This window comes from Panthera uncia, assembly GCF_023721935.1.
Source record: "Panthera uncia isolate 11264 chromosome A3 unlocalized genomic scaffold, Puncia_PCG_1.0 HiC_scaffold_11, whole genome shotgun sequence".
Lineage (NCBI taxonomy): Eukaryota > Metazoa > Chordata > Mammalia > Carnivora > Felidae > Panthera > Panthera uncia.
This window is the reverse complement of record NW_026057578.1, coordinates 59643452-59667381: the sequence shown is the minus strand read 5'-3', so window position 1 is coordinate 59667381 and position 23930 is coordinate 59643452. Positions and strand designations below refer to the sequence as shown.

General features: G+C 38.9%; 1 protein-coding gene across 2 annotated transcripts in view; it reads right to left on the bottom strand.

The window, feature by feature from the left end:
- CRACDL (CRACD like) overlaps positions 1–23318 on the bottom strand; it is a 66362-nt gene extending 43044 nt beyond the window's left edge. For both annotated transcript variants that reach the window (XM_049651379.1, XM_049651380.1), the window contains exons 1-2: positions 23243–23318; positions 4910–5078 (exon numbers count right to left, since the gene is read on the bottom strand). In XM_049651379.1, the coding sequence (XP_049507336.1) occupies positions 4910–5078; positions 23243–23312 (239 nt within the window). In that variant the 5' untranslated portion in view covers positions 23313–23318. The remainder of the gene's footprint in view (positions 1–4909; positions 5079–23242) is intronic.
- Between the last annotated feature and the right edge of the window lie 612 nt (positions 23319–23930).

Genomic DNA, 23930 nt, shown 5'->3' with positions numbered 1-23930 from the left:
CCATGGGTTTCTGTTAAGTTTCTCAGGATCCACATAAGAGTGAAACCATATGGTATCTGTCTTTCTCTGTATGGCTTATTTCACTTAGCATCACACTCTCCAGTTCCATCCACGTTGCTACAAAAGGCCATATTTCATTCTTTCTCATTGCCATGTAGTATTCCATTGTGTATATAAACCACAATTTCTTTATCCATTCATCAGTTAATGGACATTTAGGCTCTTTCCATAATTTGGCTATTGTTGAGAGTGCTGCTATAAACATTGGGGTACAAGTGCCCCTATGCATCAGTACTCCTGTATCCCTTGGGTAAATTCCTAGCAGTGCTATTTTTAAAAAGAGTAGAGGACAATCCTTATAGAGTATAACCTATACTCTAACCTATAACCTAAAGCGGGGTAATGAAATTATTATTAGTATACTGTACAATAAAGAAAATGAACAATTTTGTTAATATCACTAGGAACCAAGATTCCTAGTATAGAAAATAGTGAATTCAAATAATCAAAGTAAAAATTTTGTCTTATTAAACTTGAACTGGAAATACCAGTGAGTTAGTGATTTATTTTTCTCTTAAAACGTATTTCCTAATATACCTACTGAAGAAGTCTAGAAGCAATGACAGCCAACTAGCAATCATCACCCCTAGCAGCCAGAATGGTCTCTAAAGACCATTTCACACCAAAAAGAACCAGGACCATGTGAAGATATGTCTGATACTAGGTCTAGGATAGGAAATGCACAAAATAAACCTGGGATTTCTCATTGTACAGGAAAGCAGGGGCGATTCAAAGACAAATGGGGTCATGTCAAAAAAACCCAGGAACTAATTTGAAGTGACTTCCAAAGTGCAATATGAGACACTATGAGCATAAAAATGAATAGACTGTCATGGTTTAAAGCAAGTCAAATATATAAAAATCCATGCACTCACAATGAAGTAAAAAAAAAAAAACAGAAAAGAAAAAAAACAAAACTCATTGGTCAGTGTTGGAAGTTAGGGTACCAGCTCGGGTACCAGGTCATTACTCTGAAGGTAGATTGGTAAAAGGAGAATGAGGTATTATTCTGCCTTTCTTGGAAAAACTGCATGTCAGAGAAACCAAGGAATTTATGAAGGAAAGGTCTCCTTCATGAAAAAAATTCCAGCTAATACAGGCAGAATGCATGAAAGGATTAGAAAAAACACCATTGTGCAATAAAAGAATGGATCTAGGCAATGAACATAAGCAGGTGTTAAAATCACTATATGAAGGTTTGTAGAGCTATCACACTGAGAGAGACCCCCTGAACCCACTGCTCAGTCTTAGTGTCATGAGAAGTGGGGCAACCGGAGAGTATGTGCCTCATGAGGTGATGTGACAGTAAGTATCCAGTACCACCTTGAACCTAAATCTAAATAAATATCTAGATCCATCTAACATTTTGCAAGAGATTCAGAGACTATAAAAATGAGTTCAATCATACCAAGAGAAAGCAAATCCAGAATGTGGGATATTGGCCAGAGAAAATTACCCTGCTTCTCCATCAGATCAATGACATGAAACAAAGCAGGGTGGCGGCGGAGGAAGAGGGAAAATCGTTACAGATTAAGAGGCTTAGAAAGCTTAACAACACAGACACAATAAATGGGTGTCAGCGTTTTGAAACCACAGGGTCCCATGTGGTTTGCCAGCATTAATGTATGTTGGCAAATGGAACTCTTTTGCCCATGGTGATGGATGAGAAATTGCTGTAGAGTCTAGAAGGCACACACACAGACTCTCAAAGGGGCTAAAGACTGCCCCTAAGATTTTGTCCCTTACATAGTCAATTAATTTATAACAAAGCAGCCAAGAATATACAATGAAAAAAGGATAGTCTTTTCAATAAATGGTGCTGGGAAAACTGGATAGCCACAAGCAAAAGAATGAAATTGAACATGCAATTTCAGTTTCAGTATTTTTTCATTCTACCCCATAAAAAAATAAAAATGGATTAAAGACTTGCACATAAGACATGAAATCATAAAACTCCTAGAAGAGTTACCACATAGATAGTAAGTGACCTTGACATTGGTGTTGGCAATAACTTCTTGAATTTGACACCAAAAGCAAAGGCAACAAAAGCAAAAATAAACAAGTGAGACTACATCAAATTTAAAAGTTTCTGCACAGCAAAGGAAACTATCAACAAAATGAAGACAACCTACAGAATGGGAGAAAATATTTACAAACAATATATCTGATAAGAGATTAATATCCAAAATATAAAAAGGGCTCATACAACTCAATAGCAAGAAAAACCAACAACAAACCAATTCAAGAGGATTTAATTGTTTAACCAAGAGGAGTCAAACAGACATTTTTCCAAAGAAGACATATAAATGGCCAACAGACGCATGAAAAGATGCTCAACATCACTAATCATTGAGGAAATGCAAATATCAGGCCCGTTAGAATGGCCATCACCATAAGAGATAAATGTTGGCAAGAATGTGGAGAAAAGGGAACCCATCTGCACTGTTGGCGGGAATAGAAGTTGGTGCAGTCACCATGGAGAACAGCATGGAGACCCCTCAAAAAATTAAAAATAGAACTACCACAGGATCCAGCAAGTCCACTGCTGGGTATTACCCAAAGGAAATGAAAATAGGATCTTGAAGAGATATCTGCATTCCCATGTTCACTGCAGCATTATTCACAATATCAAAAATATGGAAACAACCCACGTGTCCATCAACAGATGAATGGAGAAAGATGTAGTTTGCATGTGTGTGTCTACATATATGTACCTGGGATATTAGTCAGTCATGAGGAAGAAGGACATCTTGTGGTTTGTGACAACATGATGAACACTGAGGGCATTAAGCAAGACAGAAAAAGACAAATACTGTATGATCTCACTTATGTAAAATCTAAAAAAGTCAGACTCATAAGAACACATAGTGGATGGTGGTTACCAGGGGCTGTAGGCTGGGGGAAATGGTACACACTTCCAGTTATAAGACAAAGAAGTTAGGGAGATCTACAGCACAGTTTGTATAGTACAGTTATAGATAATACTATTGTATTATATACTTGAAATTATTAAGACAGCAGATCTTAGATGCTCCCACCTCAATAAATAGGTAGTAATTAAGTGATGTGATGCAGGTATTAGCTCTATGGTGGTAGTCATTTTTTAATATGCTTGTGTATTAAATCAACACATTATCCGCCTTAAACTTCCACAATGTTATACATCTATTATTTTTCAATGAAGTTGGGGGAAAAACAGATCTTGTCTCATCCTCTGTGCTGTTCTCTAAAAACAGTGTACTTCCCGGGATTCATCAGACCCCACCCCTAAGCCTCCTATCCTAGCATCACTCCAGTGAACTTTGACCAGTAATTGAGGACCTGGCCCCTGGTGGGAACATAAAGATAGAAGGGAAACTGTCCCCATTTTCCATGGGCTCCAGTGACAAAGAGGAGACACACAAGTGGACAGGTCATTTCTCACACAAACACACACACACACGTATGCACACATGCACACACCATGCTCGCCTCTCTGCTGTGTTCCTGTTCCCTGGATGGAGCAGCCACTGTGTGTTCTGGTAAAGAGACAGGGTGTGGGTGGGGAAAGTATAATTTCCCTGGGGCTGGCCCAGTGAAGACATTTAATAATTAGCAATATGATCATGACAACATCTTGCAGCCCAAGGATATAGAGCACCCTGCCTAATAAAATGTGTGTACAGCCCTTCCTTGGTACTCTTCATAGAGTGCTATGTGCGTCCACCCTGCTCCTTGCTAGCACCAGGAAAAACAGAAACGAAAACAAAAACCCTGAAAGAAAAACCTTCAATCTTTCCTCTTCAGTCATTTGGTGCCACCAAGTGGTCAGTGTAATTTCTACTCCTCTAAAAACAGGCAAGGAACTCTTAAGAGTGTATTATGCTAAACAAAATAAGTCAGTAGGAGAAAGACAAATATCATATGATTTCACTCGTATGTGGAATTTAAGAAACACAACAGATGAACATAGGGGAAGGGAAGGAAAAATAAGATAAAAACAGAGGGAGGCAAACCATAAAAGACTCTTAAATACAGAGAATAAACTGAGGGTTGCTGGAGGGGAGATAGGTGGGGGGTGCTAAATGGGGATGGATCTAAAGGAGGACACTTGTTGGCATGAGCCCTGGGTGTTGTTATATGTAAGTGATGAATCACTAAATTCTGCTCCTGAAACCATTATTATACCATATGTTAACTAACTTGGATTTAAATAAAAAAATTTTTTAAAGTTTGCATAGCAACTAATTTTTCCCCCTTTTATTCACAGAAATAACTGCTGGAAGCATGTGTATTATAACTATATTTTGATGAAGTACACGTTCTAAAAATAAGGATTTCTTCACTAGATTTCCCCAAATTTTCATACTTATTGGTTCTGTTATATCTAACAATACTTTTGGATGATTTTTCTAAGACTGAACAGCAAGAAACCTTCCCTCCGCCCCTCTCCTTCTAATGGAGAATTTTTAGGTCAAATAAAATAATGGTGTATATCCTAATCTTGCCACTTTAGCTGCAGGACAATGGGCAAGTTCTCCAAAATGTCTCTAAAGCTTGGTTTGCTCATTTATAAAGTGGCAGATCTGACCTCCTATCCCATAGTGGTTGCAGACTTCTAATAAATACAGCACCTGGGACATAGCAGGTACCTGTTCATGTTTTCCCCTTTCTCCATCCCTATGTAAGAAAAGACAGAAAATACAACCTCCTTGGAAGAGCTTCCAGTGGAATTCCCTTGGAAGGAAATATACTCACAAATCCAGTCAATTTTCAAGACCATGAGACAGAGTATTTGGGTCCTCCTATGCTCCCCCCAACCCCTGCTTATTGGGCCACATGTGTCTGAAGGATGGACAAGGCAACTTACTCGAGCTCATCCTCTGAGTCATAGCCCACTGGCCCTGACTCAATGGCAATGACCTCACTCTTCGCCTGACTTTGTTTCCAGGTGCTATTTCCTGTGGAAGATGGTGATTCCTTTCTCTTCTTCTTCCCGAAGAACTTCTTAAATGTTTTGAACTTGGACTTTTTCTTCCCTGTGCAGAAAGAACACATGTGAGTACTTATGAAGCATGTGCAAGGTGTGTACCAGAGAAGGGCAGAGAGCAATATTTCTGTCTGTGAATCAATTATGCACTCCTGGAAAGTTCTTTTACCACACAGAAGTACAGGAACTTCACAGAGTGCCATTTTTGCACACCTGAAAACATTCCTGATTTGTTTATTTTGGACATTTCATAAGAGAGCCAAGAAAGCTCTGGAGCATGATCACAGAATCAAACCACAAGCAATCATTCTCTCATTTGAAACCAGGTTTCTTTCTTTCTTTTTTTTTAAACAGATCTTTCACCTTCTTGGTTAAATTTATTCCTAAAGAGTATTTTTTTTTAATAATTTTATTGTAGAGAGAGACATCAAGAGTGCAAGGGAGGAAGAGGAGCCGAGGAAGGGAGAGAATCTTAAGCAAGCTCCATGCTCAAGCATGGAGCCTGATGTGAGGCTCAATCCCACAACCCTGGGATCATGACCTGAGCTGAAATCAAGAGCTGGATGTTCAACCAACTAAGCCCAAGTGCCCCTAGTTTATTGTTTTTGATGCAACCACTCATTTCTTATCACCACACAGTTGTTTTGCCCATTCTTGAATTCATATAACACATACTGTATTGCATGAGTGGAATATACTCTTTGGTCTGGCTTCTTTCATTCCATGAACTGCTTCTGAATTTTGCGTTGATGATACATGTGTTAGTATGCATTCTTACTTTGTTGAATAATATTCCACTGTACAAACAAAAGTAAGTTTTAATATCTAAATATACATAGCCAAAAGCAAAAAGTCCTGGTGAGGTAAAGGCCATGTGATAACTCACATTATTGTTTTCCAAATAGTCTTCAACTGCTTCATTTAGCATGAACATGCACACCAGGGACAGAGGAGGGCCAGCCTCCTGGTGCTCACTGGAGTGCCCGATGCCAGGAGGAGCTAACAACTCTGGGTGAAAAAAACATGTCAAATTGTGGTGGAAACACTGAGTCCCACTCTGCCACGTTTCCTGGATTGTTAGAATTTACAACACTTTGAAACATTTCGTTATCTCTTCTCTGATGCCTCCTTTAGTCTCACCCACAAACTCTATCATCTCCAGGATCCTGTGACATCACATTCGCAGCTCAGGGACCTTTATTCCTCTCCTTCTGAATATTTATGAGAACTAACAACAGAAGGATGCAACATCAGAGATCACCAGGGTACTGTCTAACATATTCTGAACATTTGCTGAAACAATTTATTAGTTTTATAAGTAAATAATTTTGTGAGCTGAACTCCTTTTTAACTTCCCCCCTGAATGTCCCCTTAGGAAGTTTACATGATCTTGCCTTAATGTGCAGAATGACTTAGGATTACTCTAGCTGGGGTCCCTATATTACCTTAGGGGGAGCAGACCCCTGCCCAAAGGGAAATCAATCCTACATGTAGCCAAACTTTCTTAATTTCTAGTGGAAGTTTCTTTACCTTAATAATCACATAATGCTTATGTTGTTAACTGATGGTTCTCAATGACAGTTTATGATTTGGAAAGACTCTTTAAGAGTTTTCTGCATTTGCTAGGATACCATCTGACCTTTGCCTAGTTGATAAATAGGTTTGCATCCATGAAGGTCTGAATACACAGTGCAGCTTTATTACCCTATGCAGTCAAACATGGTATTTCTGGGTTAAAAATGAGTGGCTACAAAGATCCAGAAGGGAACACTCTTGTCTGAATTGCAGTGGTTGGTTAGTCAGCCATCCAACTGGGGCCTGTTCGTGTTAGGTTTGTTCACTGCTAGGCTGTTAAATTCAGTTTCTCTAGTGGGTTATAGGAACTATTTGGATTTTCTACTTCTCGAATCTGTTTTATGAAGCTACGTTTTTCTAGGAATTTGACTATTTTTTCTAAATTTTCAACTTCACTATATTGGCATATAGTTATTAATAATATCCTTATATTGTTTTAGCATCCACACCACCTGATATAAAACCCCCTTCCTCAGCTCTGGTATTAATTATTTGTGCCTCATTTTTCCTTGATGAGTTCACCAGAGGTCAACTTTATTTGCCTTTTAAAAAAAAAGTTGGCTTTGTTAATTCTCTCTACTTCATGTTTATTTTTTGTTGTGTCAATTTCTGTTCTTACTCTTTCCTTCCTCCTACCGTCTTCAGGTACTGTGCTTTCTTTTTAACTTCTTGAGATGAATACTTAGCTAATTAATTTTTAGGCTTTTTGTTTTTATATTTAAGGCATTTATTTATTTTATTAAGGCATTTTATATTTAAGGCACATTTAAGGCAATATATCTCCCCCTAAACCTTGTTTAGCTGCATCCACATGTTTTGATAGATTTTCATTGTTGTTTGGTTGAAATATTTTCTAATTTCCATTATAATACCTTCTTAGACCTAGAGGTTATTTAGGAAAGTAGATCTTAATTTCCAAACCCTTGGAGATTTTCTTACTATCTTTCTGTTATTGACTTCCAGCTTAAGTGCACTGTGGTCAGAGAATTGCTCTATATTATTTGAAACCATTCAAATTTGTTGAGATTTGCTTCATGGCCTTTACCATAAATTGGTAAATGTTCCCAGTGTGCTTGAAAATCATGTATTTCTGCCAATGTTGTATACATGTCAATTAGGACAAGCCCTTTACTTTTTGTGTTGTCTAAATACGTTTCATCTTTATTAATTTTTTAAAATACATTTGTTCTATCACTTACTGATGGAAATGTATTAAAAATAACCCACTCTTGGGGGTGCCTAGGTGGCTCAGTTGGTTAGGCATCTGACCCTTGATTTTGGCTCATGTCACAATTTCATAGTTGTGAGACTGAGCCCCACATCAGGCTCCACTCTGGGCTTGGAGCTTGCTTAAGATTCTCTCTCAACCTCTTCCCTCTGCCCCTCCTCCACTCATACTCTCTTTCAAAAAAAAACAAGACCTACTCTGATTGCAGATTTTAGTTTTATTTAACTGTCAATTTCTTCTCCATAACTTTTAACATTACAATGAGTAGAGAAAGTTGCAATTGTTATCTCGCTGGGAAACTGAACCTTTTGTGAAATGGCCCTCTTCATCTTTAGTGATGCTTTTTGCCTTAAATTTTGTTTTGACTGCTATTAACGCATCTATCCAGCTTCCTTTTTCCTAGTGTTTACAAGATACATGTTTTTCTATCCTTTTACTCTCAACTCTTCTGAATCTTTATATATAGGACTTAGAGTTGTAGAAATCCAATCTGATGATCTTTAAGTCTAACTGGAACAATTAATATAATTAGCCTACTTATACTTACTGTAATTACTGATACGTTAATAAAAACAAGACTACATCTTATGTGTTTTTTTCTTACTCTCCTTTATTGCCATCCTTTGGATTAGCTGACTTTTAAAAGTTATTCTGTTCTTCCCACTATGAGTTTGTAAGCTGTCTTTAATCTCTGTTTTTTCAGTAATTGCCCTAGAAATCATACTATGTATTCTATTATGGGACAAAACAAGGAACTTAGAATACTTTAATCCTATTTATATGTCCTATTTTGTTTTCATTTTTTAAAAAACTCTTCCATGTTCATTCAGATATATCTGTTTGTTTCTCAGTTTCCTTGCTCACCATTCCTTCTTGTATTCCAGACTTTCCATCTAGGACAATTTTCCTTTACAATCTGATTTGGAGAGGGTCTACTGATGACAAATTCAGTTTTTGTTTGTCTGAAAAAGACTTATATTTCATTCATTCCTAAAATATATTTTTCCTGGGTATAATTTTCTAGGTTGGCAGTTAGTTTTTCAAACTTATTCTTTCAATAATATTGAAAATATTATTTCACTGTTTTGTGGCTTCTGTTGTGTGGTTGAGAAGTCAGTCATCAGCTTTTTGCTTCTTTGAAGGTAATCTTTTTTTCTCACACTGATTTTCATTTTGTCTTTGATTTTCTATAATTTCACTCTGTACGGATTTTCCTTTTATGTATCCTTCTTGGGGTTTATTCAGTTTCTTGAATCTGTGGATTGGGTCATCTTTTTCTAAATCAAATCTAGAATATTCTCTGCTACTCTCTCCTCTCTTGAGACTGCTCAGATGTACATTACATCCTTTCACTTATCTCTATGCCTCTTCTCTTCTGTACCTCCCATCATTTTACCATTCTATTCTATATTCTGTATGCTTTTTAAAAATTTTTAAAGTAATCTCTACACCCTACAGGGGCTCAAACTCATAACCCTGAGATCAAGAGTTCCACATTCCACCCACTGAGCCATCCAGGCACCCCTTTTCTGTCTACTTTCTTATGATTAATCTATCCTGAGCTGATATAATCTGCTGTTAAACCCATCCAATAAATTTCTAATTGTAACAGTTATTCTTATTTCTCTTTTTAAATAGTTTTTTAAGTTTTATTTATTTTGAGAGACAGAGAGAGCAGAGGAGGGGCAGAGAGAGAGGGAAAGAGAGACTCTCAGGCAGGCTCCATGCTGTCAGCGCAGAGCCCAATGCAGTGCTCGAACTCACGAACTATGAGATCATGACCTGAGTTGAAACCAAGAGTTAGATGCTTAACTGACTAAGCCACCCAGGCGCCCCTAGTTTTTCTTATTTCTAAAAAAATCCATTTGATGTTTTTCAAATCTGGCATATAATTTTTTAAGTTATTTTAAATATTACAAGTTAAATTTACTCTTTTTGGTACACATAGAGCTGCATAATGATCTCAAGATACAGAATTATACCATCACCCTTCAGGCTGCCCTTTTGTATCCAAACCCTTCCCTGGTCTTTAAACCCTGGAAACCACTGATATCTTCTCTGTTCCTATAGTTTTGCCTTTTCCAGAATGTCATATAGATTGATTCATACAGTATCTGTCCTTTTGATTCTGGCTTCTTTCACTCAGCACAACAATCCATGTGGTTACGTCAAGCAGTAATTTGTTCCTTATTACTACCGAGCCCTATTCCATTGTAGGGATGTACCACTTTATTTAAACATTGAGCAGTTGAAGGACATTTGGATTCATTGCAGTTTTTGGCAATTATGAATAAAGTTGGTACAGGTTTCTGTGTAAACGTAAGTTTTCATTTCTCTTAGGCAAATGCCTAAGAGCAGGATCGCTGGGTCACAGACTAAGTGTATTTAATTTGATAAGAAACTGTTGAATTATTTCCAAAAGTGGCTATACCATTTTGCATTCCCAACAGCAGTATGAGAGTTCCAGCTGCCCTGCATCCTCCAGCACTTGCTACTGTTGGATGTGTTGTTGTTTTGCTTTGCCATTCTAATAGATGTACAACAGTATCTCATTGTAGTTTTAACTTGCATTACCTAATGGCTACAGATGTTGAGCACTTTTTCATGAGCTTATTTGGCATCTGTGTATCTTCTGGTAAAGCATCCTTTAAAACCTTTGCCTATTTTTTATTTGGGTTGTTTGTTTTCCTAGTGTTCGATTTTGAGAGTTCTAAATACAAGTCGCTTGTCAAGGGTGATTTATAAATACTTCCTCCCAGCCTTGGACTTGTCTTTTCATTTTTTTTCTTTCTTTTTTTAATTTGAGAGAGAGTGTGTATATGAGCAGGGGAGAAGGGCAGAGGCAGAGGGAGATAGAGAATCTTAAGCAGGCTCCACGCTCAACATGGAGCCCAATGCAGGGCTCAATCCCACAACCCTGGGATCAGGACCTGAGTGGAAACCAAAAGTCAGACACTCAACAGAATGAGCCACTCAGGTGCCTCTGTCTTTTCGTTTTCTTTTTTTCTTCCTTCCTTCCTTCCTTCCTTCCTTCCTTCCTTCCCCTGTTTCTTTCTTTCTTTCTTTCTTTTCTTTCTTTCTTTGTAATTTTTTAAAATGTTTATTGATTTTTGAGAGAGAGAGACAGGCAGAGCACAAGTGGGGAAGGGGCAGAGAGAGGGGGAGACACAGGATCCAAAGCAAGTCTTTTCATTTTCTTAACAGGGTCTTTCATAGATAAAAAGTTTTAAATTGTACTGAAGTCCAATTTAGGCATTGAAGTGTCTTAAGAACTCTTATATAATTCCAGGTCACAAATATTTTCTGTTTTCTTTGAAAGGTTTAATAGTGCTGCATTTATGCCCTTGATATATTTTAAATTAATTTTTGTATCATCTGTGAAGTAGAGGTCAAAGTTCTTTTTTTTTTTTTTTTTTTACACTGGATGTTTAATTTGCTCTAGCACCATGTTGAAAAGATAACCATGCTGAAAAAATGTTCAACCATGTTGAAAAGATAGTCCTCTTTCCCTTGAATCACTTTTGCATTTTTGTCAAAGATCAACTTACCACATTTGTATGGGTTGATTTTTGGACACTATTGTAGCTCTACACATCCATCCTTTTCATCAATATTACCACACTTGGCTTCGTTATTGTAGCTTATAAGTCTTGAAATCAGGTAATGTGAGTCCTCCAATTTTGTTCTTTTCAAAAACTGTTTTCACTATTCTGGTTATTTTGCATTTTCATGTAAATTTTGAAATCAGTTTGTCAATGTTGGAAAAATATCCTGCTGGGATTATGACTGATTCATCTTTACTCTTTCTTCTCCTCCTCATCCCTACCAGGTTATTTCAAAGCAAATCCTCCCAGATACTATTATCACTTCATCTATACGGATTTGGCTTTGTCCTAAATAAAAAAATCTCTGACTTTTCATGGAAATTAAATAAATGATCACTGGTCAATATTCTTGCTGTAGATCACTGATCTGGGTCCAGCCTTCCACAGCAGACGTAGCAACAGTATATTCTTTTTTTTTTTTTTCAATATATGAAATTTATTGTCAAATTGGTTTCCATACAACACCCAGTGCTTATCCCAAAAGATGCCCTCCTCAATACCCATCACCCACCCTCCCCTCCCTCCCACCCCCCATCAACCCTCAGTTTGTTCTCAGTGTTTAAGAGTCTCTTATGCTTTGGCTCTCTCCCACTCTAACCTCTTTTTTTTTTTTTTCCTTCCCCTCCTCCATGGGTTTCTGTTAAGTTTCTCAGGATCCACATAAGAGTGAAACCATATGGTATCTGTCTTTCTCTGTATGGCTTATTTCACTTAGCATCACACTCTCCAGTTCCATCCACGTTGCTACAAAGGGCCATATTTTGTTCTTTCTCATTGCCATGTAGTACTCCATTGTGTATATAAACCACAATTTCTTTATCCATTCATCAGTTGATGGACATTTAGGCTGTTTCCATAATTTGGCTATTGTTGAGAGTGCTGCTATAAACATTGGGGTACAAGTGCCCCTATGCATCAGTACTCCTGTATCCCTTGGGTAAATTCCTAGCAGTGTTATTGCTGGGTCATAGGGTAGGTCTATTTTTAATTTTCTGAGGAACCTCCACACTGCTTTCCAGAGCAGCTGCACCAATTTGCATTCCCACCAACAGTGCAAGAGGGTTCCCGTTTCTCCACATCCTCTCCAGCATCTATAGTCTCCTGATTTGTTCATTTTGGCCACTCTGACTGGCGTGAGGTGATATCTGAGTGTGGTTTTGATTTGTATTTCCCTGATGAGGACCGACATTGAGCATCTTTTCACGTGCCTGTAGGCCATCCGGATGTCTTCTTTAGAGAAGTGTCTATTCATGTTTTCTGCCCATGTCTTCACTGGGTTATTTGTTTTTCGGGTGTGGAGTTTGGTGAGCTCTTTATAGATTTTGGAGACTAGCCCTTTGTCCGATATGTCATTTGCAAATATCTTTTCCCATTCCGTTGGTTGCCTTTTAGTTTTGTTGGTTGTTTCCTTTGCTGTGCAGAAGCTTTTTATCTTCATAAGGTCCCAGTAATTCATTTTTGCTTTTAATTCCCTTGCCTTTGGGGATGTGTCGAGTAAGAGATTGCTACGGCTGAGGTCAGAGAGGTCTTTTCCTGCTTTCTCCTCTAGGGTTTTGATGGTTTCCTGTCTCACATTCAGGTCCTTTATCCATTTTGAGTTTATTTTTGTGAGTGGTGTGAGAAAGTGGTCTAGTTTCAACCTTCTGCATGTTGCTGTCCAGTTCTCCCAGCACCATTTGTTAAAGAGACTGTCTTTTTTCCATTGGATGTTCTTTCCTGCTTTGTCAAAGATTAGTTGGCCAACGTTTGTGGGTCTAGTTCTGGGGTTTCTATTCTATTCCATTGGTCTATGTGTCTGTTTTTGTGCCAATACCATGCTGTCTTGATGATTACAGCTTTGTAGTAGAGGCTAAAGTCTGGGATTGTGATGCCTCCCGCGTTGGTTTTCTTCTTCAATAGTACTTTGGCTATGCGGGGTCTTTTGTGGTTCCATACAAATTTTAGGATTGCTTGTCCTATCTTTGAGAAGAATGCTGGTGCAATTTTGATTGGGATTGCATTGAATGTGTAGATAGCTTTGGGCAGTATTGACATTTTGACAATATTTATTCTTCCAATCCATGAGCAGGGAATGTCTTTCCATTTCTTTATATCTTCTTCAATTACCTTCATAAGCTTTCTATAGTTTTCAGCATATAGATCTTTTACATCTTTGGTTAGATTTATTCCTAGCTATTTTATGCTTCTTGGTGCAATTGTGAATGGGATCAGTTTCTTTATTTGTCTTTCTGTTGCTTCATTGTTAGTGTATAAGAATGCAATGGATTTCTGTACATTGATTTTGTATCCTGCAACTTTGCTGAATTCATGTATCAGTTCTAGCAGACTTTTGGTGGAGTCTATCGGATTTTCCATGTATAGTATCATGTCATCTGCAAAAAGTGAAAGCTTGACTTCATCTTTGCCAGTTTTGATGCCTTTGATTTCCTTTTGTTGTCTGATTGCTGATGCTAGAACTTCCAGCACTATGTTAAACAACAGCAGTGAGAGTGGGCATCCCTGTCGTGTTCCTGATCTCAGAGAAAAAGCTCTCAGTTTTTCCCCACTGAGGATGATGTTAGCTGTGGGCTTTTCATAAATGGCTTTTATGATGTTTAAGTATGTTCCTTCTATCCCGACTTTCTCAAGGGTTTTTATTAAGAAAGGGTGCTGGATTTTGTCAAAGGCCTTTTCTGCATCGATTGACAGGATCATATGGTTCTTATCTTTTCTTTTATTAATGTGATGTATCACGTTGATTGATTTGTGAATGTTGAACCAGCCCTGCATCCCAGGAATGAATCCCACTTGATCATGGTGAATAATTCTTTTTATATGCTGTTGAATTCGATTTGCTAGTATCTTATTGAGAATTTTTGCATCCATATTCATCAGGGATATTGGCCTGTAGTTCTCTTTTTTTACTGGGTCTCTGTCTGGTTTAGGAATCAAAGTAATACTGGCTTCATAGAATGAGTCTGGAAGTTTTCCTTCCCTTTCTATTTCTTGGAATAGCTTGAGAAGGATAGGTATTATCTCTGCTTTAAACGTCTGGTAGAACTCCCCTGGGAAGCCATCTGGTCCTGGACTCTTATTTGTTGGGAGATTTTTGATAACCGATTCAATTTCTTCGCTGGTTATGGGTCTGTTCAAGCTTTCTATTTCCTCCTGATTGAGTTTTGGAAGAGTGTGGGTGTTTAGGAATTTGTCCATTTCTTCCAGGTTGTCCAATTTGTTGGCATATAATTTTTCATAGTATTCCCTGATAATTGCTTGTATTTCTGAGGGATTGGTTGTAATAATTCCATTTTCATTCATGATTTTATCTATTTGGGTCATCTCCCTTTTCTTTTTGAGAAGCCTGGCTAGAGGTTTATCAATTTTATTTTTTCAAAAAACCAACTCTTGGTTTCGTTGACCTGCTCTACAGTTTTTTTAGATTCTATATTGTTTATTTCTGCTCTGATCTTTATGATTTCTCTTCTTCTGCTGGGTTTAGGCTGCCTTTGCTGTTCTGCTTCTATTTCCTTTAGGTGTGCTGTTAGATTTTGTATTTGGGATTTTTCTTGTTTCTTGAGATAGGTCTGGATTGCAATGTATTTTCCTCTCAGGACTGCCTTCGCTGTCTCCCAAAGCGTTTGGATTGTTGTATTTTCATTTTTGTTTGTTTCCATATATTTTTTAATTTCTTCTCTAATTGCCTCTTTGACCCACTCATTCTTTAGTAGGGTGTTCTTTAACCTCCATGCTTTTGGAGGTTTTCCAGACTTTTTCCTGTGGTTGATTTCAAGCTTCATAGCATTGTGGTCTGAAAGTATGCATGGTATGACTTCAATTCTTGTAAACTTATGAAGGGCTGTTTTGTGACCCAGTATATGATCTATCTTGGAGAATGTTCCATGTGCACTCGAGAAGAAAGTATATTCTGTTGCTTTGGGATGCAGAGTTCTAAATATATCTGTCAAGTCCATCTGATCCAATGTATCATTCAGGGCCCTTGTTTCTTTATTGACTGTGTGTCTAGATGATCTATCCATTTCTGTAAGTGGGGTGTTAAAGTCCCCTGCAATGACCACATTCTTATCAATAAGGTTGCTTATGTTTATGAGTAATTGTTTTATATATCTGGGGGCTCGGGTATTTGGCGCATAGACATTTATAATAGTTAGCTCTTCCTGGTGGATAGACCCTGTGATTATTATATAATGCCCTTCTTCATCTCTTGTTACAGCCTTTAATTTAAAGTCTAGTTTGTCTGATATAAGTATGGCTACTCCAGCTTTCTTTTGGCTTCCAGGAGCATGATAAATAGTTCTCCATCCCCTCACTCTCAATCTAAAGGTGTCCTCAGATCTAAAATGAGTCTCTTGTAGACAGCAAATAGATGGGTCTTGTTTTTTTATCCATTCTGATACCCTATGTCTTTTAGTTGGCGCATTTAATCCATTTACATTCAGTGTTATTATAGAAAGATATGGGTTTAGAGTCATTGTGATGTCTGTATGTTTTATGCTTGTAGTGATGTCTCTGGTACTTTGTCTCACAGGATCCCCCTTAGGATCTCTTGTAGGGCTGGTTTCGTGGTGACAAATTCCTTCAGTTTTTGTTTGTTTGGGAAGACCTTTATCTCTCCTTCTATTCTAAATGACAGACTTGCTGGATAAAGGATTCTCGGCTGCATATTTTTTCTGTTTAGCACACTGAAGATATCGTGCCAATCCTTTCTGGCCTGCCAAGTTTCAAAGGAGAGATCCGTCACGAGTCTTATAGGTCTCCCTTTATATGTGAGGGCACGTTTATCCCTTGCTGCTTTCAGAATTTTCTCTTTATCCTTGTATTTTGCCAGTTTCACTCTGATATGTCGTGCAGAAGATTGATTCAAGTTACGTCTGAAGGGCGTTCTCTGTGCCTCTTGGATTTCAATGCCTTTTTCCTTCCCCAGTTCAGGGAAGTTCTCAGCTATAATTTCTTCAAGTACCCCTTCAGCACCTTTCCCTCTCTCTTCCTCCTCTGGGATACCAATTATGTGTATATTATTTCTTTTTAGTGTATCACTTAGTTCTCTAATTTTCCCTCATACTCCTGGATTTTTTTATCTTTTTCTCAGCTTCCTCTTTTTCCATAACTTTATCTTCTAGTTCACCTATTCTCTCCTCTGCCTCTTCAATCTGTGCCATCGTGTTTCCATTTTGTTTTGCATTTCGTTTAAAGCGTTTTTCAGCTCCTCCTGACTGTTCCTTAGTCCTTGATCTCTGTAGCAAGAGATGCTCTGCTGTCCTCTATACTGTTTTCAAGCCCAGCGATTAATTTTATGACTATTATTCTAAATTCACTTTCTGTTATATTATTTAAATCCTTTTTGATCAGTTCATTAGCTGTTGTTATTTCCTGGAGATTCTTCTGAGGGGAATTCTTCCGTTTGGTCATTTTGGATAGTCACTGGAGTGGTGAGGACCTGCAGGGCACTTCCCCTCTGCTGTGGTGTATAACTGGAGTTGGTGGGCGGAGCCGCAGTCCGACCTGATGTCTGCCCCCAGCCCACCCCTGGGGCCACAGTCAGACTGGTGTGTGCCTTCTCTTCCCCTCTCCTAGGGGCGGGATTCACTGTGGGGTGGCGTGGCCCGTCTGGGCTACTTGCACACTGCCAGGCTTGTGGTGCTGGGGATGTGGCGTATTAGCTGGGGTGGGCAGGCAAGGTGCACCGGGGCAGGAGGGGCAGGCTTAGCTCACTTCTCCTTAGGTGATCCACTTCAGGAGGGGCCCTGTGGCAGCGGGAGGGAGTCAGACCCGCTGCTGGAGGGGTGGCTCCGCAGAAGCATAGCGTTGGGTGTTTGCGAGGAGCAAGCAAGTTCCCTGGCAGGGACTGGTTCCCTTTGGGATTTTGGCTGGGGGATGGGCAAGGGAGGTGGCGATGGAGAGCGCCTTTGTTCCCCGCCAAACTGAGCTCTGTCATTCCGGGGCTCAGCAACTCTCCCTCCCGTTGTCCTCCAGCCTTCCTGCTTTCTCAGCAGAGCTGTTAACTTATGACCTCCCAGACGCTAAGTCGCGATTGCTGTCGGAACACACTCCGTCCGCCCCTCCGCTTTTGCCAGCCAGACTCGGGGGCTCTGCTTGGCCGGCAGGCTGCCCCTCCGCCCCGGCTCCCTCCCACCAGTCCGTGGAGCACGCACCGCCTCGCCGCCCTTCCTACCCTCTTCCGTGGGCCTCTCGTCTGCGTCTGCGCTTGGCTCCGGAGACTCCGTTCTGCTAATCCTCTGGCGGTTTTCTGGGTTATTTAGGCAGGTGTAGGTGGAATCTAAGTGATCAGCAGGACGCCCGGTGAGCCCAGCGTCCTCCTACGCCGCCATCTTCCTATCAACCAGCAACAGTATATTCTAGCCCACATGTACTAACACACCATTCTGCAGCTCAATGGGGGGAGAACTGACCTTTTAGCAACACAACCGTCCAATCTGTAAATGTAGTTTTAGTCCGTTCAGGCTGCTCTAATAAAGTACCATAGACTGGGTGGCTTATGAGTGACAGAAATTCATTGCTCACTGTTCTGGAAGCTAGAAGTTTGAGATCAGGGAGGCACCACGGTGGGCTTCTTTTGGGGCTCTCTTATAGGTTGCTGATTACAACTTCTCACTGTGTCTGTAAGTGGCAGAAAGAAAGCAAGTAGCTCTCTGGTCTCTTCTGATAAGGGTACCAATTCCATTCTTGAGGGTTCCACCCTCATGACCTAATTACCTCCCAAAGGCCCCACCCTCCTAATATCATCACATGGTGGTATTCGGATTTTAACATGAATGTGGGGACACAAGTATTCAGTCCACAACACATAATATACCACTCCACGTATTTAGGTCTTTGTTGACCTAGGTCTTTCTTTAAACAATTTTTTTTTTCAGTACACAGGTCCTGCATACATGTTGTTAGATATGTACCTAAGTATTTATTTTTGTTTGTGCTATTGTAAATTGTACTTTTAAAAATTTCAGTTTTATAATTTTTCACTGCTAGTTATACAGAAATACAATTGATATTTGTATACTGACCTGTATCTTGCAATCTTGCTAACCTTGCTTAAGAGATCTAAGTACTTTTTTGATATTTTGTATAATCATGTCATCTGCAAATAAAGATAATTTCACTTCTTCCTTCTATCTGTATCCCTTTTACTTATCTCCCTTAGAGCACTGGCTGAGTGTTATGACACTTTTTCATAGTTCTCTGTTCCTTCCAAATATTTTCAAGCTTTTTAAAATTATCTTTAAACATAGTTACTATGCACAATTGCTTTATAGCATATATTTGATCATTCTGGTATTTGATTCTTTTGTGTATCTTTTATGTTTCTCTTGTTTCTGCTGTGTATTTTTTTATTAAAAATTTTACCCATTTATTTTGAGACAGAGACAGCATGAGTGGGGAAGGGGCAGAGAGAGAGGGAGAGAAAGAATCCCAAGCAGACTCCACACTGCCAGTGCAGAGCCTGATGTGGGGCCCGAACTCACAAACCGCAAGATCATGACCTGGGCTGAAACCAAAAGTTGGACACAACCAAGTGAGCCATCCAGGCACCCCGTTTCTCCTGTGTGCCAGTTTGTTAGGGCTGTTGTCACAAAATAGAACAAACTGAGCAGCTTAAACAACAGAGGTGTATTGCCTCTCAGATCTGGAGGCTAGAAGTTTGAGATTAAGGTGTTATTGGCATGGTTGCTTCCTTGAAAGGGCCGTGACATCTATTCCATCCTCTAACTTCTGGTGGTTTGCTGGCAATTTTTGACATTCCATGTCCTGTAGATGCCACCACCCTGATATGACTTCATCTTCATATGGTGTTCTCCTTGTGTGCGTGTCTATGTTCATATTTCCTCTTTTGATAACGGCATCAGTCACAGTTTAGGGGCCCACCATATTCCAGTATAACCTTTTCTTAACTAACTCCATCTGCAATGACCCAACTTCCAAATAAGGTCATATTCTGAGGTGCCAGGGGTCAGGACTTCAATATATGACTTTTGGGGAGACCTAATTAAACCTAGAACATGTTGCTTCTCATTCATGGTGCCCTATGACTTTATATATGTGGTTATCACTGACTGTGTTTGTCATGGAACTTTTTGAAAATATTATTTTCTGTAATATTTTGAAGTCTAGGTAGAGGTACTTTTCTTCAAAAAAGATTGTCTGATTCGACAAGGTACCTATAGTCACATCCAGTCTAGGAATATTAGCCAAGTTCAAGGGTTGAGATTCTCTAAATTACTTAAGTGATACAAACTCAAGCTACAAATCCATAAAGAGGTGCTTTACCTCTTATTCACACTTACTCTGATTTTATTGCTCCTTGGGCTCCCACCTTCGAGTTAAGAGGGTCTTCTGTTAGACAGCCCACCTTGTACAGACATGTACTTTGATATCTGACCCTTTCTCTCATCTACCACTCCATGAAGACATGAAAATGAAATTCAAAATTTCCAAGATTGATCAATGATCTGAGGGCAAAAGTGGTTTCTATGACCGCTTATCTCTGCAGATCACCATTTCTCTTTCAATTCTGGCTATCTTATTTCTTACTTTTAAAAAGATTTTTAAGAGGTAAATGGTCTTACCTAGAGTTTTTTCTCATTTTTTTCATCATGGTAAGTGATAAATTTTTTCTCATTTTATTTTTTTTTTCCATCATGATACTCTTTTATCCACATCCCCTATTTCCCCCATCCCCTCTCCCACTTTCCCTCTGGTAACCATCAAATTGTTCTCTATAGTTAAGAGTCTGATTCTTGGTTTGTCTCTCTCTTTTTTCCCCCTTTACTCATTTGTATTGTTAATTAAATTCCACAAATGAGTGAGATCACACGATTATTTGTCTTTCTCCGTCTTATTACACTTAGCATTATACTCTCTAGCTCTATCCATGTTGTTGCAAATGGCAAGATTCCATTCTTTTTTACGGCTGAAAAACAGTCCACTGTATGTATGTGTGTGTGTGTGTGTGTGTACATATGTGTGTATATGTGTGTGTGTGTGTATACCACTTTTTCTTCATCTACTCATCTATTGATGAACACTTCAGCTGCTTCCATAGTTTGTGTATTTCAAATAATGCTACAATGAACATAGGGGTGCATGTATCCCTTTGAGTTAGTGTTTTTGTGTTTTGGGAGTAAATATCCAATAGTGTGATTTCTGGATTGTAGGATAGTTCTATTTTTAATTTTTTGAGGAAGCTCCATACTATTTTCTGCAATGGCTGCACCAATCTGCATTCCCACAAACAATGCAAGAAGATTCTTTTTTCTCTACATCTTCACCAACACCTGTTGTTTCTTGTGTTGTTGATTTTAACCATTCTGATAGTTGTGAAGTGATATCTCATTGTAGTTTTGGTGGGCATTTCCTTGATGATGAGTGATGCTGAGCATCTTTTCATGTGTCTGTTGGCCATCTGTATGTCTTCTTTAGAGAAATATCTATTCATGTCTTCTGTCCATTTTTTAACTGGATTATTTGTTTTGTGAATATTGAGTTGTATCAGTTCTTTACATATTTTGGATACTAATATTTTATCAGATATGTCATTTGCAAATATCTTCTCCCATTCAGTAGGTTGCTTTTTAGTTTTGGACTAAAGGAAAGGACTATTTCCTTTGCTGTGCAGAAAATTTTTATTTTGATGTAGTATCAATAGTTCATTTTTGCCTTTATTTCCCTTGCCTCAGAAGACATTTCTAGAAAAATGTCAGAGAGATTACTGCCTATGCTCGCTTCAAGAATTTTTGTGTTTTCAGGCCTCACATTTAGGTCCTTAATTCATTTGGAGTTTATTTTTTTTTAATTTTATGATTTTTTTTAGTTTATTTTTGTATATGTGAAAGAAAGTGATTCAGTTTCATTCTTTTGCATGTGGCTATCCAGTTTTCCCAACCTCATTTGTTGAAGCTTATCTAGAATTTCAAATTTTAAATGGGAAGGAGTTGACCTGAATAACTTAACTTACTATTGTTCAGAAAAAAAGAATATTTAATTTCTCTCTTTCTTTTTAAAAATTGATTGTAGGGGTACCTGGGTGGCTCAGTCAGTTAAGAGTCTGACTTCAGTTCAGGTTATGATCTTGCAGTCCATGAGTTCAAGCCCCACGTCGGGCCCTGCGCTGACAGCTCAGAGCCTGAACCCTGCTTCGGATTCTGTGTCTCCCTCTCTCTCTGCCCCTCCCCCATTCATGCTCTGTCTCTCTCTCTCTCTCTCAAAAGTAAAATAAACATTTTTAAAAAATTTATCAAAGGGGCACCTCGGTGGCTCAGTTGGTTAAGCGTCTGACTTCAGCTCAAGTCATGATCTCAAGGTTCGTGGGTTCGAACCCCATATCAGGCTCTGTGCTGACAGCTCAGAGCCTGGAGCCTGCTTTGGATTCTGTGTCTCCCTCTCCCTCTGCCCCTTCCCTGCTCACACTCTGTCTCTCAAAAATGAATAAATGTTAAAAAAAAATTTTTTTAAACCTGATTCTTCATGGTAGCCTCCATAACCATCCCAAACTAGCATTTATGGAGGTTGTTTCAGACTAATGACTAATGAAATGCTTCTTCAAAGAGTATTTTTTGTTTAAAATCAGAAATAATTCAGTATCCTGTAATATGAGAAATTTTGAAATTCCATTTTCTCTCTCAGGATTTTTATTTTTTTATTTTTATTTGAGAGAGAGAGAAAGAGAGAGTGAGAGAGATGGGCAAAGGGACAGAGAGAGAGAATCCTAAGCAGACTCCATGTTCAGCACAGAGCCTGATGTGGGGCTCTATCCCACAAACCTGGAATCAAGACCTACGCATCCAAGCTCAGACCTAAGCCAAAATCAAGAGCCAGATGCTCAACTGACTGAACCACCCAGGTGCCTCCATCAGAGTTAATTTTTAAAACCTCACCTTATATTTAGGCTTATTTGGTGTCTACCAAAATGTGACAGAGGAAAAGTAGTTCTAATATGGAATAATAAGGAAAATCTACCTATAATATATGAAATAGACTCTTTAATGAAATTAGTATTTGAAGCTAAGGGTTAGCATCTAGGATTTAATATTATTGGAAGCTGTTCCCACTAAAGTACAACAAAGAAAATCACTACTAGCATTTTAACTTTATTTTTACTTTTTAGCATTTTAACTTTAAACAAGAAAGTGATGGAGATCTTTGTTACTGAGATAAGGGGAGTATAAATGGCTAACCTAAGAAGAAGGTACATTGTGGGGAGATCAAAATTTTTAAGGTCAATTTTGCAACTCTGTCTAGACAAATAGCAATTTATAGAAAACAGTGAACCAATTACCTAATCAGGTAACACTGAGAACATGTAATGAGATGACGGAATTTGGCTTGGTAGGGGGTATAATAATGTTCTCTGAAGGAGAATCAAAGCCATGAAAGAGAGACAGCAAAGGCTCTGTCTTGATAATATTATTTCTTCTGCATGATCAGGCCATATCATGCTTTTCCCAACATCCTACTGATTCTTTGGATGTTCTTGGATGATAAGTGACTCCACTGAATTGTTCCTCCTTGCTTTCAAGTCAGCCAAACATGGGGATGGATTTGCCTCCAGGAATGAGGAATATGACTTTAAAACCTCCCTGTGTGTGACAAAGAAGCAAAGGAGTACTGCCCTGAGTGGCCTTAAATAATCTGGATGTGCTCTCCAGTCATAGTGAAGGGTGTGGGGTGTTTGGACACATTGTGAACTGAACCCCCACTCTCCACACACAGAACCCCAAAAGCTTGGCTCCATCAGCCCCTCTCCCTGCCCCACAACCAAACATGGATTCTTCTCAGGAGAAGTGAGGGCCTTACCCGTGCTGTCCTCCCCAAGGCCTTCTGCAGCTTCTCGAAGCTTAATGTCCATCACCCTCGTGGAGATCATATCCAGTTCACTAAAATCAAATGGAAATTCATGTTAAAAGGGACATGCTTAACAGAAGTCAACAATGAGTAAAATGGTTTTGGTGATTGCTTTTTGCCCAGGACCTCACCTGCACACACCCCATCAGAGACAGATTCCAGGGCAGAGTACAGGACAGTATAGGCCAAAACCATGCCCACAGCTCAAGATTAACAGCCACACAGGTGTTTACCTAATCACTGATCAGAGTTCATGGAAAACATTTAACTGGAAAAAATGTTTGACCAAATTATACAATGCAGATTTGATTCCTTTCCTTCAAAAAAGCTTTTTTGGAAATTGTTTTTTTCATGGGTGAAACAGATAAAGGAGATTAACAGTACACTTATCATGATGAGCACTGACCAATGTACAGAAACGTTGAATCATTACATTGTACACCTGAAACTAATATAACGCTGTACGTCAGTTATACCTTGATGTTTTTCTCTTATTCACTGTAAAAAGTACAGAGAACGAAAATCATCCATAATCCCACCTTAACCAAGGTTACTCTGATTAATGTTTGAATTTCCTTCCAATATTTTTGTCTACACAGATATGTGTGTGTACATGCACACATATACCTTGTTAGGAAGA